At 34.3% G+C, this 19599-nt stretch overlaps 2 protein-coding genes across 2 annotated transcripts; both read left to right on the forward strand.

Annotated features, from left to right (window-relative positions):
- Positions 1-1480: 1480 nt before the first annotated feature.
- On the forward strand, positions 1481-7150 carry LOC120144120 (integrin-linked protein kinase 1-like). Its single transcript, XM_039158265.1, has 11 exons — positions 1481-1755; positions 2330-2458; positions 2537-2620; positions 2702-2793; positions 3712-3832; positions 3907-3986; positions 4811-4873; positions 5084-5175; positions 5281-5345; positions 5785-5894; positions 7027-7150. Exons 1-11 carry the CDS (start codon positions 1492-1494, stop codon positions 7148-7150), a joined length of 1224 nt encoding a protein of 407 aa, XP_039014196.1. The 5' UTR covers positions 1481-1491.
- Positions 7151-14537: 7387 nt separating this feature from the next.
- LOC120144166 (tryptophan--tRNA ligase, cytoplasmic-like) lies at positions 14538-19251 on the forward strand. The gene is made up of 12 exons (XM_039158301.1): positions 14538-14953; positions 15320-15505; positions 15613-15664; positions 15750-15815; positions 16063-16149; positions 16652-16744; positions 17508-17588; positions 18175-18246; positions 18599-18667; positions 18760-18870; positions 18993-19066; positions 19103-19251. The coding sequence occupies exons 1-11, from the start codon at positions 14616-14618 to the stop codon at positions 19041-19043; spliced, it is 1206 nt and encodes a 401-aa protein (XP_039014232.1). The 5' UTR covers positions 14538-14615; the 3' UTR covers positions 19044-19066; positions 19103-19251.
- Positions 19252-19599: the final 348 nt, after the last annotated feature.

Below are 19599 nucleotides of genomic sequence, written 5' to 3' on the forward strand. Positions count from 1 at the left end.
AGAGTTTCAATAATAATAATAAGAGAAATGATAAAATTATTTTAAAAGTAATCGATAAATTTGACAGGATAAAAGATTAAATAACCACCATTGAAGTCGATCCCATAAGGGAAATAGTTGGCCTTTGCAAAAGAAGGTCATTGTTGTTGTCATTGTGGATGAGAGAATCTCCAAATATGAACATTGTAGGCACCATTTCCTTCGGTTCCTATCATCAGGCAAAAATAAAATCAACGAGATAATGTGTTGAATTTTTTTTTCTCGAGATAGTGTTCTCGTCAGATTAATTGCTCATATAGGGTGATCTCTACAGTCCCCATGTAGTTCGCCAGAATCTCCGGGCGACGTCCCTGTGTGAGATGGGGTAGGTCGCCATGCACGCCCAACGACCTACCAGGTCGCCATGCAGTCCCCAAATGGCATTATAAAACAAATATCTGAAGTGCTTATAGGAACTAAAAATGCATATAGGAACTAAAAATGCATTAGGCCTCAAGCAATTAGTACCTTCGAGTATTTTCCTTTCCATCTATTAATGAGCAGTAGTAATTTGTGATGATGTATGTGTCCTCTGTTTACATTGGAATGATGTCTCTTTGGTCTGCGATCAAATCACTCGAGCATGTGGGAGGAAGTAACTCATCCATGTGTTTCATAATGCCATTTGAGGACTGCATGGCGACCTTTGGGACTGCATGGCGACTGGTAGATCGTGGCGTGCATGGCGGCCTACCCATCTCACCACCGGAGCACCTGACGACCTACATGGGGACTATAGAGATCACCCCATGAGCAATTAATCTGTCGAGAACACTATCTCGTAAAAAAAAATTCAATGCATTATCTCGTTGATTTTACCGGCAAAGAAACAAAAAGGGGTTTGGTCCGTCCCCTAAAGCCACATTGCTCAACGTCGTACTCAGGCAAACAATGATGCAATACGTCAACAAGTTCTCCAACACCATTGTCGAGCTTCAAGTTTAACGAAGACAGAGAAAGGAGAGTTCAGCTAGAGCTAGGGGTGGAGAAGGTATTAAATAAGAGAGGTAATGTGGGTAGATGGAAAAGCAGTAAATGAAATATCCACGTCAGCATTAAAAATGTCAGCATTTAATAAATATTAAAAATTTAATTTATCATTGTAGAAGAAAAAAAATACAGCTTTCAAGTTGGTCGATGAGGTAGCGAAGTACAAATACAAAAGGTCAAAGTGTTTCCCGAGCCGCTTATAATTTCAATGGCATAAACACACGTATCCGTTGAGATTTGCAATGAACTATTTGTCTTTTTGTACCCTAAAATCTAGTTTTTTTACAAACTTTTACAGTAACCAAGTCATACAAGTTGACGTTAAAACCAAACCCTCTTTTTGTCCTAGTCCTAGACATAATCGCCCTATTTCCCCATTAATTCGGGCTATTTTCTTACACCTACATCGTCCCTTTCTTCAACTAAGCCACTCCACCAGATTCCAGTAATTAAGATAAAAAGATGGGTCAAAGGCAGAACGATGATCATCACAATGTTTCAAGTGGATTTGACATGCAATTGATCGGCAACTTTCTGAGCTTTGCTTCGAGGGGAGATAGGGTCGGACTGAACCAGATGTTGAGAGACGGTATTTCGCCGGACGTTCAAGACTACGATCGGAGAACCGCTTTGCATCTCGCCGCCAGTGAAGGCCATGCCCCTATTGTCGAGCTGCTTCTGCTTTACAAGGCCAACGTCAACCTCATTGATCGATGGAACCGTACTGTATGCACCGATTTCATCACTTTCTTTGCGTTAATGTTTGCTTTCTTCATGTTCACAAGATTATCATTATGTTATACCTATGGAGATATAATTTCTCTGAAAATATAGTTTTTCCATAAAGGAAGTCTCTGATCCACCATAAATCTTGGATAAAATCTTTTGATAAATTTAAAAGATTTATTAGGGTCAAATTTACTAACATGCGACTGTAATTTATCGACCTACGAATAGTAATGATCTTAGGTCTGACACAAACATATATATATATATATATATATATAAGAGATTAATATATAACATCTAATGACATATAAGAATAAATCTTTTTCTTCTAGATTTTATTACTGCTCACACTTCTAGATTTTATTACTGCTCACAATTTTCTCTCAACATTATCGATCAATCATTGTTTAATTATCGACAACTCGTCTAAGTCAAGAGGGTGAAACATCCTAAGTTGATTTAATCATCTTGTTACGATCAACGATATGTTACAAAACACCAATTTAATTCAATTAGTTGCTGAAAATCTAGTCGACAACCAATAAATTACTTTGGTTTTCCTTTTTTGAAGCCTTTAACAGATGCAAGACTGTATGGACATCGAGATATATGCAGAATCCTAGAAGTAAATGGAGGCAAAGATATAGATGATAAAGAATTCATCAATAATCAGCCAACCATGAATGATCAAGCTCCAGTGGTATAGCAAATTTTTACTAATACTCCAAAAACTTTATGCTCTTTGAATTCAAAACAATTTGTCCATGCTGTGCTGCAGACGGTCCGGCATGAACCGGATTCAAATGAAGTAATTGATATCTCAGAACTGGATGTTAACAAGTCATCGGTAATTAAACCGCAGGTTAGTTTAATCTTATTACATAATAATGTGGTGTTCATAAAATAATATGAAATTGATTTGAAAGTGGATGGTGTTATATAGGGTGTATATGGTGAATCCGAGAAGGTAAGATGGCGTGGAACATGGGTTGTTAAAACAGTGATCAAAAGCCAGATTCAACACCCTGTCAAAATGTATGTATTATATATGATTAAATTAAGGCTTAAGGAGGTTAAAGCCTTTAATTCGTTTTACATTTAATTGAATATTTGAATTATAAAATTAAATTAATTAAATTCTCAATAATTTTTAAAGATACTAAAAAATTTTCTAAAAAAACATTAAAATGAATAATTTTTAGAAATGTCATACGTAAACATTGAGACAACATATATCGGTTGACCGTTGATCCAAAAGATAATTGGATTTAATCATCAATTTTGATTAAAGATAGTTGGATTTAATCATTAACTAAGTTTAATTATTTATGTAGACATTGTCAGTGACAAATACGAAAATACTTTTAGGTGGGCACGTATGTATTATAATTCAAAATTTTCGTATTAAATGGCACAAATAAAATTTTACAGTGAACACAATAAAAAATATATATAACTAAATAAAGAAAATTTGAATTTCAAGATAGACACATGTACACTCTAATATATGGGTAGATCGGCCACTTGATTACAATAACATTACTTGAACATATATATTAAGAGTGTTATGAAAGTTTAGACACGATATATTAAGTGTGTCATAGATAAAAACATTGAATGTCTTAGGTTGAGATGATGTAGATAAAAATTTAAACATGACACATTAATGTGTCTTAAATAAAATATTGTACATAACATTCACGTCAGATAAACATAAGATCATGTTATGAGTATTTATTATTATTTTTGATAAATTTGAGATAATATAAAGTAGTATATGTTTAAAGATTATTAATCCTTTGATAATAAACGCTCATACATGTGACATACGTTGTACTTAAATCTAAAATCTCCAGAAATAACAACAAATTCTTAACAACAAATCATGTTAAAAATAACTTTTTACCGATAAATGAAAGTTTGATGAGATTTAATGTGATTTATTTTGGTCAGGATATTATCTTCAAAGGATAACACGTTGTTGCACGAACTTCGGCATCCCAACATATTACAGTTCCTGGGTTCAATCGTGCAAGGAGAGGAAATGATTTTGATTACTGAATATCTACCGAAAGTAATTTCATCAACTTTAACATCAGTATTTGCTTCATAAACTAATACATTGATTGATTTTAAATGGTAAATAAGGATAACTTGGATCTCATACTGGAAAAGAAAGGTCGTCTCGACTTCCCCACTGCCTTGCGTTATGCACTTGATATTGCTAGGTACCTTCACTCTTCCTTTCTTTCTCGTTATGTATATAATATTTCGAAAGATAACATTTGAAATTAATTTAAAAGAATATGAGTGCCACATTGTAAAAAAGTATTAAATTCAGATGTTAAATTTATAATGTTTGACAGATTGGTTATTCATGTTATGTGGCACTATTTGCATTTCCATGTTATGGATGCTTTTATTTATATGCATAATGTTAAATTTAGCTCTCAACGTTTATTAAAATGGTCATTTGGTTCTATTCATTTTTTAGAAGTATTTTGACCTCCCAATATTTCATTTTTGGGCAAAAAAGTCTCTCCATAGATGAAAACGTTAGTTAATGCTCTAAAATATGAGTTTTTTATCCTAAAATGAAACATTGAGGCTAAAATGCTCTAAAAAGAATAAGGACTAAATTGACCATTCAGTCAATTATTAGGGGCCTTTTTACCCTAAAATGAAACATTAGGTGCCAAAATGCTTCAAAAAAATGAATAGGGCCAAAATGAATATTTTGATAAATGGTGGGGGCTAATTTTGATACAATGCCTTTATTTGTAACATGCCATATTTTTATTGGTTAATATTGTCGTTTTTAACATCATTAATTTTTTTTAAATAAAATCAGATAAAATGATAGTTTAAGTACTAAATTGGTAAAAATAATAATTTTGATACTGATATGAAAAACGAATAAAATTAGGGGACTAAACTGAGTTTTTAACCTATAAACCTAATACAAAATGCTAAAAATCTGTGGATTAGTATTCAGCTTAACATTCTAATTCCAAGACAATGCTTTCAATGGCATGATTTAAATGTTCCATAGGGGGATGAATTATCTTCACCAGCATAAGCCAAAACCAATAGTGCACAATAATTTGGATCCAAGGTAAGTTTTATCCCTAATTTGGTCAAGATGTTGAATTTTTTTTCATGGGTACAATGTTTATATTATCCCGATCTATTCTCACCTATAAATTTAAAAATAACGAGTGTTTAAACATGTTTAACCTCACGTTTTTTATATAATATAACAGTAACGATGTTAATCGAAATATATATTGACTATTTGATTTAGCTAACTTGATAACGTTTTTAGAAATCTATTGCAAGACGAGAGTGGGCACTTGAAAATTGGGGAGTATTGGGTTCAAATGTTGTATGAACAAATACGTCCAAATCAAGGGAGTTGTATGTTGTTTCATTCCCTCAACTTTCATCTTCAATTTCATGGTTGATTTATTAATATGTATATAATTAATTTAATTTAATTCAATTTTATTTTTCTTTTCACAGCTCAAATAGATGAAAATTATGACACCAAGAAAGATGTTCGTGCATTTGGGTGCATACTTTACCAGGTTTGTTCTTTAACATCTTTTCTATATACAAATTGTTTGATCACCCATACTTAATTTATGTTAGGTGATGACAATTAGTTATTATATTTATAATAACAATTAAGACAATTTACTTTAATAGTCACTGAATTTAGGTCGTATATTGATTTTAGTACTCATTAAACTTTAGTTTACATTTCAATTTGACCACTAAACACTTTATAACAATGTGATGTGAAGGTTGAAATAATATTGTTTACCTTAATAATCATTATCGTTAATAATTAACACGTGAAACCAAAAAAAACACTAATTCAATCATGAATTTAAAGTATGATGGAAGGATATTTAAAAATAAAAAATAAATAAAAGGACTACTCAAGAAATTATATCTTTTAGCGACAGTATACTATAATTGTTTTTGTCTAATTCTGAATGTTTGAAAACATGTGTGGCGCAGATGTTAGAAGGAAGAGATGTCCTACTTGACATCGACTTTTGTAAAAACATTAATTCTGTTGATTTGGAAATTAAGTTTCCAATAAGTCGATGCCCAAGAAGAATTCAAGAGTAAGTTCATATACTAATATTTAAAGTTTAAATTACATTTTTATGCTTAATATATAGGGTAAAGTACATAGATAGTCTCTCGATTATAGGGTATTATTTTGTTGAGTCCTCCAACTATTAAAAGTTACAAAATGATCTTCTAACTATAAGGTGTTGTTTTATTGAGTCTCTCTACTATTAAAAGTTATAAAATGGTCACCCAACCATTCATATGTTACAAACTCGTCATCTTTCATTAAAAAAATTGGCGACCGTCTAAGTTTGACGTTAATCTATTGACTGAGATATGATAAAATCTGATCCCAAAATTGTTTTAGTTTTATTGTGTGGATCAACTCTCTGTTTACATTATGTCGTTGAGTTTGTGCTTGAAACATAATGTCCGTGAGCAAGATCTTGAAAGCAATGGTGGTGCCAATAGACATTATTAAAATATAATTTTATCGTATCTTAGTCAACAAGTTAACGTCCAGCTCAAACGAGCATCAAATTTTTAATAGAAAATGGCGAGTTTGGAACATATGAACAGTCAAGTGATTATTTTGTAATTTTTAATAGTCAAGAGACTCAACATAGCAACACCCTATAGTGGAGGACCATTTTAATGTCAAATTTAGTAGTGTGGATATAAAAAAATATTACTTTTGTTATTTTTAAGAATTCTTTTAAAAATATAGTGAAAATTTAAGATTAAATAAATGAGGACGACTACTTTTTTTATGTAAGCCTATTTTTATGCTTATTCCTAGTTTAACACTTAAACTATATCTTATTCTTAATTTGATCCTCCATCTGTCCCCCATTGATTGATTTGAAAGGGTTTTTTTATGTAAGCCTACTTTTAGATTTATTAATAGTTTGATTCTTAAACTATAACTTATTCTTAATTTGATCCTTCATGTTTCACTCATTGATTGGTTAAAAGGACCACATCGTTTCTTTAACAGTGTAAGGTAGAGACCAAAACTATTGGTTGAATAAAACTTAAATATCATATTAGATAAAAACCTCAGGGGTCAAAATAGGAATTAGATTATACTTTAAGTGTCGAATTATCAATTAAGCCTTAGTTTTACTTAATTCCTGTTAATTAATTCATTTTACTAATCATATTGGAGTTTGTAATTTGTAGACTTGTACAAGAATGCACAAGTAATGATCCTTCAAAGAGGCCACCCTTTTATGCCGTCATTGGAACTTTAGAGGAAGCCTCAAACGGTATGGGAAGAGCGTGTATCGGACAATACTGTGCCTAAATAATTAAATGTTTTATTATTCGCTTCAATTGAAAAAAAAACAGATTTTGTCAAAAAAAATTGCATTACTTGTTCCAAAATATATATTTTTTAATTTTATTTATAAATATTATCCTGTAATCATTTAGAATAATAAAAAATTAAACATTAATAATATAAACAAATTTTTTATCTTTTGATATATATATCACCAGCCACCCTAATGAGCATCTTTACAACATCAATCATGTAACGACCCACGCACCAATCTACCAAACACTAAGGGCATCAACAACCAAATATATCAATGGCTAACAACACTAGAAGCGAGGAACCCCTTCAAGACCAGTGCAGCAGAATCACCAAATGTTCTCCGGGAAAGAACTAAAAACAACCCAAGAAAATGTGCAGCTACAGAAGCAACACTCGAGCAATAATCCCAAAATAACAACCTCGCATAGACGACTACCAAAACTTGTCATCAAGAGGGATTCAACCAAAACTTATGGGGGGTCAGTTAAGGACAAAGGAAGAGTTGAACCTCTGAACTCCACATTGACTATGACCAATGACGAGTATCTGCCTTGACTAGAGAAATTGCTTGCATAATTACAACCCTCGGGGCAGTCAGACTCTACCAAGAAGACAATGACAGTAGTGACAACCTCAACAGTCATAACGAAGAAACTTGAGTTAAACAGTAATCTGGACACTCTGATGGCACCACTGCCTCAAATAAACACATTCAGATTCCTGCTTTAGCCAGCATGATTGTATCATATGTTAGAAAATAACAACCCGAGACATAAAATAAAAAAACCCCAACTTTGCAGAATATCAAAATCAAAGTGGTTGAGGCATGCAATTGTTGCGGAATATGGCTATCGGATAGAGCAAAAACGCAACTGATAATTTGAGAAAATAAAAATGAAGATAAAAGAGACACAAAATTTACGTGGAAAACCCCTAAATAATATAGGGTAAAAACCTCGGGCAACGGTAGAAGAATTTCACTATGAAAAAAAATAGGAATTACAACTTCTCTCGATCTACTAAGGAGAAAACAATGATAATTCTCTCTTGATAAAAAGGAGAAAACGCTCAAGAAACTCTCTAAATTCTCTAGTATTAGGAGAAAACTATAATGATTTGGGATGGTTTTAAAGCTAAATGAGCTAGGGTATTTATAGTTGAAGCCTAAGGACTAATCTTATAATACCCTAAAGTACAATGACTAAATTGGGTAATTTACCTTTACCAAAATTCAACAATTTTTGCTGCCACCAAAAGCAATTGTTGAACAATTGCAGCTGCCACCGAAAGTTTCTTTAACTTTCAACAATTGTAGGTTTGACTTTTAACAATCTCCCACTTGAAGATTTGATTTGAATAATCATATCTTCTCACCATTCTTTCTACCTTGTACCTTCATGTTGCTTACGTTTTTGACAGGCCACAAGAGGATCCACACCAGGTAAATTTATCAGCATTGAATGCCTTCGTCATGAAATTTGTTATGTTGTCTTTGGTATGAATTTTCTGCATATATATTGTCCCTTCTTCCACTTTTTCACGAATGAAATGATATTGAACTCGTATGTGCTTTGTCCTTGAATGAAATGTTGGATTCTTTGCTAGATGCAAGGCGTTTTGACTGTCACAAAACAGAGAGACATACTCTTGATTGTGACCAAGCTCCTCCAATAGCATCTTCAACCAAATTGCTTCTTTACTGGCTTGTGTAGCTGCTACATATTCTGCCTCTGTTGTGGATGTAGCCACAACTGACTACAATTTTGAAACCCAGCTTACAGCTCCACCAGCAATTTTGAACACATATCCTGTAGTAGATTTGCTTTTATCCAAATCCCATGCATAGTCAGAATCTATATACCCATTGATTAGTAAGTTTGATCCTCCGTAACATAATGCAACATTTGAGGTCCCTTTGATGTATCTCATAATCCTATTTATTGTATCCCAATGCTCTTTGCCTAGACTCGCCATGTATCGACTAACCACTCCCACTGCTTGTGCAATGTCTGGTCTTGTGCATATCATAGCGAACATTAAACTTCCCACTGCCGATGCATATGATACTCGAGACATCTCCATCCTCTCTTCTTCACTGCTAGGACTCATACTGGAGGATAATTTGAAGTTGATAGGAAGAGGGATAGAAATTAGCTTACAATATTGCATGCTGAACCGTGACAATATATTTTTCAAGTAATTCTTTTGTGAAAGTCAAATCTTCCTATTACTTCTGTCTCGGTGAATTTGCATCTCTAGAATCTTGTTTGTTGATCCCAAGTCCTTCATTTCAAATTCCCTAGCCAATTGTGCCTTCAATTCTTCAATATGACCTTTGTTAGGTCATGCAACCAACATGTCATCCACATACAACATCAATATAACAAAATCGTTATCACCAGACCTCTTGAAATAAGCACAAGGGTCTGCATTAAGTCTGTTGTATCCAAGGCACATAATGAAGGAATCAAATCTCTTATACCAACACCTCGGCGCATGCTTTAGACTGTACAGAGATTTATTCAACCTGAAAACCAAGTTCTTCTTTTCTTTTTCTTCAAAACCTTCAGGCTGGAGCATGTAAATCTCTTCTTCAAGATTTCCATGAAGAAAAGTTGTTTTAACATCTAGCTGCTCTAGATGTAAGTTTAATGTAGCACACATTATCGAAACTACTCGAACTGTTGTTAGTCGAACCACAGGAGAAAATATTTCATTGAAATCAATACCTTCTTTTTGAGCATATCCTTTGACCACCAGTCTTGCACGATACCTCTCCACTTGATCATCACCATTTCACTTGATTTTGAAGACCCATTTGTTACCGATTGGCTTCCTTCCTTGTGGTAGTGGCACAAGGTCCCATGTATTATTTTTATGAAGGTCTTCAATTTCTTCTTGCATCGCCATCATCCACAGTGAAACACCTGAGCTGTTTATTGCCTCCTGGTATGTTGATGGCTCACCGTCCTCTGTTAAAAGGCAGTATGCAATATTTCCTTCTATAACATAATCTGAGTGTCAATTAGGACGTCTTCTCACACGATCTGATTGACGAGTTGTTGGAGCTTCAGAACTCTCTTGTTCTTGTTCATCATGTGCTGGTTCTGCTTCAGAAGAATCTTCTTGTTCAACCTCATTTTCCACATGTATCTGTGTAGTCTCTGACTTTTCAGCACTATCATCATCTTCTTTTATTTGTTGTTTATCTTCTACAAAAATAACATCCCTGTTGATGATCACTTTGCGGGCAGTGGGATCCCACAAGCGATACCCCTTTACACCATCAGTATACCCCAAGAATTTGCATTTCCTGGATTTTGGATCCAACTTTGAAATTTCTTGGGAGTTGTACATAATGTACACAATACTTCAAAATACATGAAGGTTTGAATAATCAGCTGGTTTACCAGTCCACATCTCCATTGGTGTCTTCAGCTCTATTACAGTTGATGGAGCCCGATTCACCAAATAACATGCAGTATTGACTGCTTCTGCCCAGAATGATTTTTTATGCCTGCATTCCTCAACATTGCTCTTGTTATTTCTAACAAGGTTTTGTTCATCCGCTCTGTCACTCCATTTTGTTGAGGAGTGTTCGTCACTATGAACTGTCTTTTGATGCCTTCTTTCCTGCAAAAGTCATCAAATTCTTCGCTTGTGTATTCTCATCCATTATTTGTTATGAAACACTTGATCTTATTTTCATAATCAAGTTCTACCTGCGCTTTGAAGTTTTTGAAAGTTGAAAACACGTCTGACTTCTTCTTAATAGGGTACACCCAACATCTCCTGGAGTAGTCATCAATAAATGAGACAAAGTATTTTACTCCGCCTAGGGTTGTAACTGGTGCTTGCCATACGTCAGAGTGAACCAATTCTATAATACTTTTACCTCTAGAATTTGACGTATTGAATTTCAACCAGTGCTACTTACTTGTTATGCAATGCTCACACAAATGAAGTGATATATTTATTAAGTCTGGAAGTAGCTTTTGCTCCACAAAGACTTTCACTCCTTGTTCTGACATGTGTCCAAGTTTCTGATGCCATAGCATTGCAAAATCTGAACTACACGAGGCAACAGAGGCTTCTGCTTCTAGCAAAGTCTCTCCCTTCAGCATGTACAAGTTTGCTGCTATTTTTTCGCCTTTCATCACCACAACCGCTCCACGGAACACCTTCATGATTCCTTCCATTTTTCAATCTTGCTTGCATTATTATCTAACAATCCGTAGGATAATAAATTTTTCTTCAGGCCTTTCACGTGTCGCACATCTCGAATAACTTTAATTGTTTCGTTATACATCTTCAATTTAATGGTTCCCACGCCAACGATCTCTAAGGCATGATCATTGCAACTATACACATATCCTCCTGAGACATGTTCATAATGATGGAACCATTCTCTTCTTAAGATAATGTGATATGTTGCTCCCGAATCAATGAGCCATATATCTGCATATCTCTTTCTATCTTCCACGGTGGTTGACGCTTCACAGCATAGAGCATCTCCATCATCTGAAATGTTTGCGGTATTGCCTTGTGGATTGGAGTTTTTATTTAGACTCCAACAATCATTCTTCAAGTGACCCTTCTTTCCACAGTTGTAACACTTTAAATTCTTCTTGCTCCTCGACTTCGATCTACCATGTTTGTGACTGCTATTTTGGCCACATTATGTTGATCTCCCTCTCATCGTTGTCAACGCTTCTGCTTGTTGCAGATTTACTTGTCTGTCTTCCTTGTTATTGCGCCAATTTTCTTCTTGTAGAACAGCAGCTACAACGTCATCAAAGACTAAACTGGTGACATTACTGTTTGTCAAGTTGATTATGAGTTGATCATACGAATCAGGTAGACTTTGAAGTAAAAGTTTAGCACGTTCTTGTTCTTGTATTGTACATCTTAGGGATGTAAGCTAAGAAAATAAAGTGTTCAGCGTGTTTAAGTGCTCCGCCACTGAAGTAATTATGGCATCCGGAGAGTGTACAATTTCCTCTTAAGGAAAATTTTATTGTGCAACGATGTGACATCGTACAATTTGGTGAGATGATCCCATATCTTCTTAGATGTCTTCTTCTCCTCGATACTTGACAATACTTCATCTGCTAATGCTAGATGAAAGTTTTCCATAACATTCCCGTCCATTTCGATCCATTTATTGTCATCTGTGAAATCTACCGGCCTTTCACTGATAGTTGCTAGACAACCGTCTTTCCTCAGGATGGCCTTCATCTTTAATTTCCACAATGAGAAATTTCTCCCATTGAATTTTTCAATATCAAATTTCGTTGCCATAGCTTCTATTACGGATAGCTCCCACTATTTCACTATCGTGAATAGTATCTGGAACCTTCAAAGAATGGGTAATACCTTCTTACTTTCTTATGTTGAGGATCCATCTTTTGGTGGCAACCACAAAGACAATAAGTAGATATTACACACTCAAATCTGGTTCTGATACCAATAGTTGCGATTTTTCTCTATCCGATAGCCGTCTTCCGCAACAAAAATTACACAGTTTTCTTAAAACAGAAATTCGGTCACTCCTTGATGCTCGAGATTGATTACGAACCTTTTACTTGCTAGTTAATATCACCAAAAAACAAGAGATGAGAGTATTTTGAATTGTTTAAAACTATTGCATGGTATTTATAGTATTTCAAATAGGAGCAAAGTTGGAAACAACTATTGAACTGATTAATAATATCGAAAATTAATCCTATCCCAATGTTAAAGATTTAATTCGTAGTGAGCAAAATATCTATGGGTCTCGTCGGCCACGTCATGCAGGTATGCCTCCAACCCTAATCAAGTTTCAATTTACACCCTTTGCACTTGCATGCGAGGCAGGTTTCCAACCAAAATCATTTTATAATTAACAAGTGAGTTTGTGTATATAAACCATTCCCTAGCTTCTTATCCCACCAACGTGGGATGTGAGTTTTTTCTTTTTCCTTTTCACACCACAATTCACATGTACTTTACTTTCAACATCAATTTCTTATTCATCACTCAACCATTTTAAGCATATGAGATACCGTTGTAAAGATCTCATGGAATAAAATATGAATCAGTAAATTAAGTATTCGATTCTCAATCTTTAACCTTAAAAAATATGCCTCAAAGTTTTCAATTTATCACATTTTTCCAACATCAACAGTGTTGATTCTCGGAACAGAAGCACAAAGAAGACTAGGCCACTGCCAAGAAGAACTCAACCAGGATCCTAATCATCATAGAAGCGAACCAAATCCTTAGTTCTACTAATACCCTCTTTAGCTAAAAGGTCAGTATTAACGTTTTGAACACGGGAACTATGCCTGATCATCCAGCGAACTTTATCGAAACGCTCCACCAAACTGTTAACCAAAGAAGAGAAGAGAACATAGGGGCAGTCTTAGAAGGATCCGCAAACCACGCCACACCACCTGATAGTCACATTTGATGATCAAGCGATGGGAGGAGTGCCAAACAAACGATAAGTAGAAATCTCTAGCCGACTGGATCGCCAGAAGTTTAGCCAACAGAGCCAACCCAGAACCAACAAGACACGATAAATCCATTAGACTTTTTCCACTGTCATTCCGAAGTAGACCGCCACTACCACGCATGCCATTAGTTCTTGAGCAAGCCCCCATCGACACTAAAAGATAAGAAGTCGGGCGGAGGCGGCTTCCAAGAAATCATCATACAACCCGCCTTAGATTTAGTCAAACTGGGACCTGCACTCAAATGATCATCAACCAAATTATCCACAGTGACAAAATTATCATGACACTGCGCTTTAAACCACCAAACTGCTCTTAACTTCAGAATGAGAAATAATTGATTAACATCCAAAATTTTATGATTGAAGATAATCTCATTTCTCATTTTATGATTGAAAAATATAATTATTTTCGTACCTTTTAAATTCTAGTTATATAAGTTGGTTGATAAATTCATGTATATTTAGAAATTTACACAAAATTTTATGTTAAAGGTGTATATTTAAGAAATTATATTAATTTTTTTGAGGGTACGAAAATACAAAAATTTCAGGAATGAAAATTATATTATCAATAAAAAATTATAAAGAAAAACTTAAGTATTATTTTAGCCATGAAATAAATTATTTATTTAGTATTAAAGTATATTTAATAAATTTATATTTTAAAATATTTTAAATTTTGTTCACATGATCCAACCTTACTCATGAGGCTTTTAAAAATATATATATTTAAATATTAAATATATTTTAATTAAAATTAAAACATTTAAAATTAAAAAGAAAATAAAACCGTAGCAAACCGGATCGGATGAAACCCGAAGTTTAAAAACTTACTTTCAGATTCGATACGCCGTCTATTGGACAAAGGACAGTTTCATTTAGCCGTCGCCGTAACCTAGTATATAGCAAAAGCATCAATTCCTTTCACTTCTAGGTGACGACGGTAGCGAAGCCACAATGGAGAAGATAGAGGATAAGAACCAGCAACAAGAAGAGGAACAAGTCGTGAATCCGTGGGAAGTGTCGGCCAAAGAAGGCGGCAAGATTGATTACGATAAGCTCATCGACAAATTTGGTTGCCAAAGGCTGGATCAATCCTTTGTCGACCGCGTCCAACGCCTCACTTCTCGTCCTCCTCACGTCTTCCTCCGCCGTGGAGTATTCTTTGCGCATCGGGATTTCAATGACATTTTGGATGCCTATGAGCGAGGGGAGAAGTTTTACTTGTATACTGGCCGTGGACCTTCTTCTGAAGCTTTGCATTTGGGCCATTTGATTCCTTTTATGTTCACTAAGTAACTTCCTTTTCCTTTTTCTTAGTTATTTCGTTGGTATAAATGAAAAAAGGAACTGAAATTTGTGCAAATAGCTATAATTTATGATTTGATCGGTCAATAGAACAATGATTCATATTATCTATACATAGCAATAGTGTTGAATTTATAGCTCTATAGTAGCTACTAACTTAAATGGAGTTAAAGTTATTGGAAGCTTGCTCACAGGTTCTAGTAATTACTCCTAAAAGCACGAGGTTTAATTGCTTTTGTGGTCTTAAGAGAGAATTGGAAGGAAAATAAATGTTTTTTATTTGAGTGTTGGTCATAGACATAGTCATACACTTAATTCTATACATTTTGGTCAATGCTTGATGTTTCTTGCAGATACCTTCAAGATGCCTTCAAAGTCCCTCTTGTTATACAACTAACTGATGATGAGAAGTGCATGTGGAAAAATCTTTCCGTGGAGGAGAGCCAAAGACTTGCCCGTGAGAACGCTAAAGATATAATTGCTTGTGGTTTTGACATATCAAAGACCTTCATATTCTCAGACTTTGATTATGTTGGAGGGTAAGGAAACACCAGAGGATTTATTAAGCATTTCCTTTTAACATTTTCCGGGACTAGTCTTTGGAATTTGGATGCTAATATAATTTTGTTAATGTTTTGATTTGCAGTGCCTTCTATAAAAATATGGTGAAGGTTGCTAAGTGTGTTACTTACAACAAGGTGCTATTTTTATTCTTTGCTTTGTGAGTGGAAGAGCCATTGACCTTATAGTTTGAGTAACTATATTCCTTTTGGTGATATTTAGGTTGTTGGCATATTTGGATTCACAGGTGAGGATCATATTGGAAAAGTTAGTTTTCCACCTGTGCAGGTATACTTCTTTGCCCTAGCATTTTCCGATTTTGCGATTACTACAGTTGCAGTGATGTTATATAAAATTTCTATGCTTTTATACTGTTTGTGCATTGATGTGAGCTTAGGTGTTGTTCATGATTATATATTCTTTAAATTTTGGCTACTGGCTACTAAAAGGAAATCTAGTTACTGATTTGGTCTCTTTTTTGTGTGCCAAATATATGCATTTATTGATGACTGTGCTTATATTTCTGTTGGTGCAGGCTGTTCCATCATTTCCCTCATCATTCCCACATCTATTCTCTGGCAAGGATAATCTACGTTGTCTAATTCCATGTGCAATTGACCAGGTTCAGCGTTTTGTTTAGACTCTGCTTAGTTTTATCATATAATGATAGCATATTAACTCTTGATTATAAAATAAAGAGACTAAAGAGTATATGGTTTTGTAAGTGATAACTGTGGGTTTTGAATGTTAATCCTTAGTTTTATGTATTACTCCACACACCTTATTGTTGCTCACAGTAGCTTGCAAACTTTAAAAATATGCTACAATGGCCTTTCATGTTTCCTTTCATTTGTGAAACGGTTATAACTAGTGCAAGTTTGGATGTTGGGTCTTTCGGTGTTGTTGCTTTGCAACTTAAAGGAAGCATTAAGTCAAATTGATTCTGAAATTTGTCAATTTATTAATTAATTATTTGTTTACAATTGGTAAAAACTTATGTTTACCTTGGTTATTTTAAATGATTAGCCCGCCAATCCTTTCCCTTGGGATTTTTCTCTCTAGCTCTGTTTTTTTGCAGTTATATTTTTCAATTTTTTTATGTAAAATTTGTTGCTGTTGCTCAGGACCCATATTTCAGAATGACACGAGATGTTGCTCCTCGGATAGGGTATCATAAGCCTGCATTGATTGAATCACTGTTCTTTCCTGCTCTCCAGGTATTCTTTGTAGGCATAGAAACATTATTAGGATACTACTGTAATGAATTCGTCATAAGTTTGTGTTTGTTGATAAAGAGCTGTTATTGACAATCAGGTTATTTCCTGTAACATAATGTTTGCACATTATATCATAGCCCATAACTTTGCAAATAAACTATATTGCATCTGTGTAGCCAAAGTTTGACGTTGTACCCATCTATTTGGTTTGAATTGCTTTATTTTTCCTTATCTTCTTTGTCTTAGATATTTCATACAAGTTTAATGCTTTGTTCAGTTATTGTACAATTTTAACTTTTAAGCAAATAAATATTTACTATAGTTTCATTTTATTCATAAAGCAATCTTGACTTGTTTCACTCAGAGCTCTTCATTTGACTTATTTTCTTGACATTTCATTTGAGGCTGGAAGCTTAAAAAGTGCATATAGTCTACATTATGATTCCTTATTTGCTTTAAAAAATTTATGTTTCAAGTTCTTTATGCATATGGTAGGAGGGGTTTTTTTTTGCTAGGAGGCTCATCACGGAATACTTGTCAGCTCACTACCATGATACCATCAAGTATTTGTGTTCTCCATTTGTTTGACTTCAAATATGGTTTAAATTGGATACACCAAATATGAATTTACACGTCAATATTGAATTTGATGTCATGTTCATTCCAAAATGTGCTATATTGCCTTTATAGAATCATATACTTTGTAATCATTCTACTCTAATTTAAAAAATAGCCTCATCTTTTTTTGCACATGCAATCTCAGGGAGAAACAGGGAAAATGTCAGCTAGTGATCCAAATTCTGCTATTTACGTGACTGATTCTGCAAAGGACATCAAACTCAAGGTAAGTTCATGAAATTTCTCGTCTTTCTTCTTTGCTAGTTTCTTTGTTGACAGAAAATGTTACATGTTTGACCTTATCCATCTTGTTAGTGTAACTGGTACACCTTTCAAATATTTTGTGATGGGAAGCTTACCTAATTTCATTGAAATAAAATAGATGCATCATGAATCTCATGGATATATCACAAGACTTTTTACGTCCTCATGGGTTCATTAAAGAAGTTTTAGTAATATTTTACTGAGGCCGGAACTTTTAATCATTTTATTATTTCTGTTCACTTATTCTCAAGCACTAGTTACAGGACTGTCAATCCAATTGCTTTCGGGTCTTGTGTACTTCAGATTAATATGTTGGAACTGTATCTATAGATTCTTTATATTAGATCTGCTTTTTCTTGTGCTTGTTTCTTGCTTTAGTTTAGCTGCATTATTGCAAATTCTGCACTCCCATATAGTGTGACTTGTTGCACATATTTTATAACTGATCATTGGAAGGAAAGCTTACAGCAAGTTGAAAGATCAAATAAATTACTATTTACTCGCTTCTATTGATCTCTGGACATACTGTGATTTGTATTCGTCTTTAGGTAAACAAGCATGCTTTCACTGGTGGCCAAGAATCCATTGAAAAACATAGACAATATGGGGCAAATCTTGAGGTAATGAATTTGTTGTTCCGTTGTGACATATCAGTTGTTTTTTCTTGCCAGTTTGTGCTTCAGCTTTCAACTATCACATCACATGTTACCAGTGAGGTTTCTCTTTATAATGTTATTACCATTCAAGGATGGTGACCGGATCCAGACCTCATTTAGATGCATATTAGCCGCCTGAAAATGCAGACAGTCACACAGATCCAAATGCACATGCATCCACATAAACACACTATTCTTTTATTGTCGTTGAAGCTATTGGTATTAGCATTTCGGTTCCTTCATTTTTAATGTTCCTTTTTTTTCCTTGTTTTGTCTTTAGCATGCTACTGAAAAACCGGATTTGTTTGTGTTTCAGGTGGATATACCAATCAAGTATCTTAACTTTTTCCTCGAGGACGATGCTGAACTTGAGCACATAAAGAAGGTAAACTTGCTGCCTTCATCAGTTTCAACGCTTTGCCTGCAAATGTCAGGTTCTTGTCATTTCTTGGTATTCATATTCTCATCATTTGCTAGGAGTACGGTGCGGGGCGCATGCTTACAGGCGAGGTGAAAAAGCGACTCACTGAAGTTTTGACTGAACTGGTAGAAAGACATCGAAGGGCTCGAGCAGCAGTAACAGATGTGGTAAGGCTCTTGAGTAACTCCATTGATATATATATCATGGTTCTTCTCATCCGAAAAGTAATTCAGTCATAAAATTGAAGATCAATAACTGATGGGGAACTCTTTTGTTTTCTTTCTTCTAGATGGTGGATGCATTTATGGCTGTGAGACCCCTTCCCAATATGTTTGATTGAATTGATAATACAAGGTAATGAAAACAAATTTATCGTGGAAGAACACAACTTTGGGTTATATTAGAATTGTATTCCCTTTAGCTATATTCTGTAAATTACTGAATTTAGCTTCAGGGGGAGTGTATTTGTGGTGCAACGGTAGAGTGTTAAGTTGGAATTCAATATCTGAACTCTAGAAATATAGTGGAGGGAGAGTGATTTACAAAAATGATTTAGTGGGTATACAATTTTGATTCAGATTTTAATTTCATCTGCGACTGCGAATTTTAGTTTAGACCAATGTTTTTTTGCCGACTACGACTACTAATTGGTCAGGCAGGATGATGCACCCCTCAAACAAAGGTCCGAATTTCAAATCTTGATGTTGTAATTAAATAAAATCGAATTGAGAGTGTTGTTCTTATGATTAGTATTTGTAAGGTCTAATTTAAATTAGTCCATCAATCGATCTGATATCATTGGTGTTACAAAGAATAATATTATTTTATTATGGTTATTTTGAATTTAGTACAATATTTTTTAATAATTTCAAAAAGAATCCATCAGGTTTTCTAAA

This window comes from Hibiscus syriacus, unplaced genomic scaffold (assembly GCF_006381635.1).
Source record: "Hibiscus syriacus cultivar Baekdansim isolate YM2019G1 unplaced genomic scaffold, ASM638163v2 tig00110882_pilon, whole genome shotgun sequence".
Lineage (NCBI taxonomy): Eukaryota > Viridiplantae > Streptophyta > Magnoliopsida > Malvales > Malvaceae > Hibiscus > Hibiscus syriacus.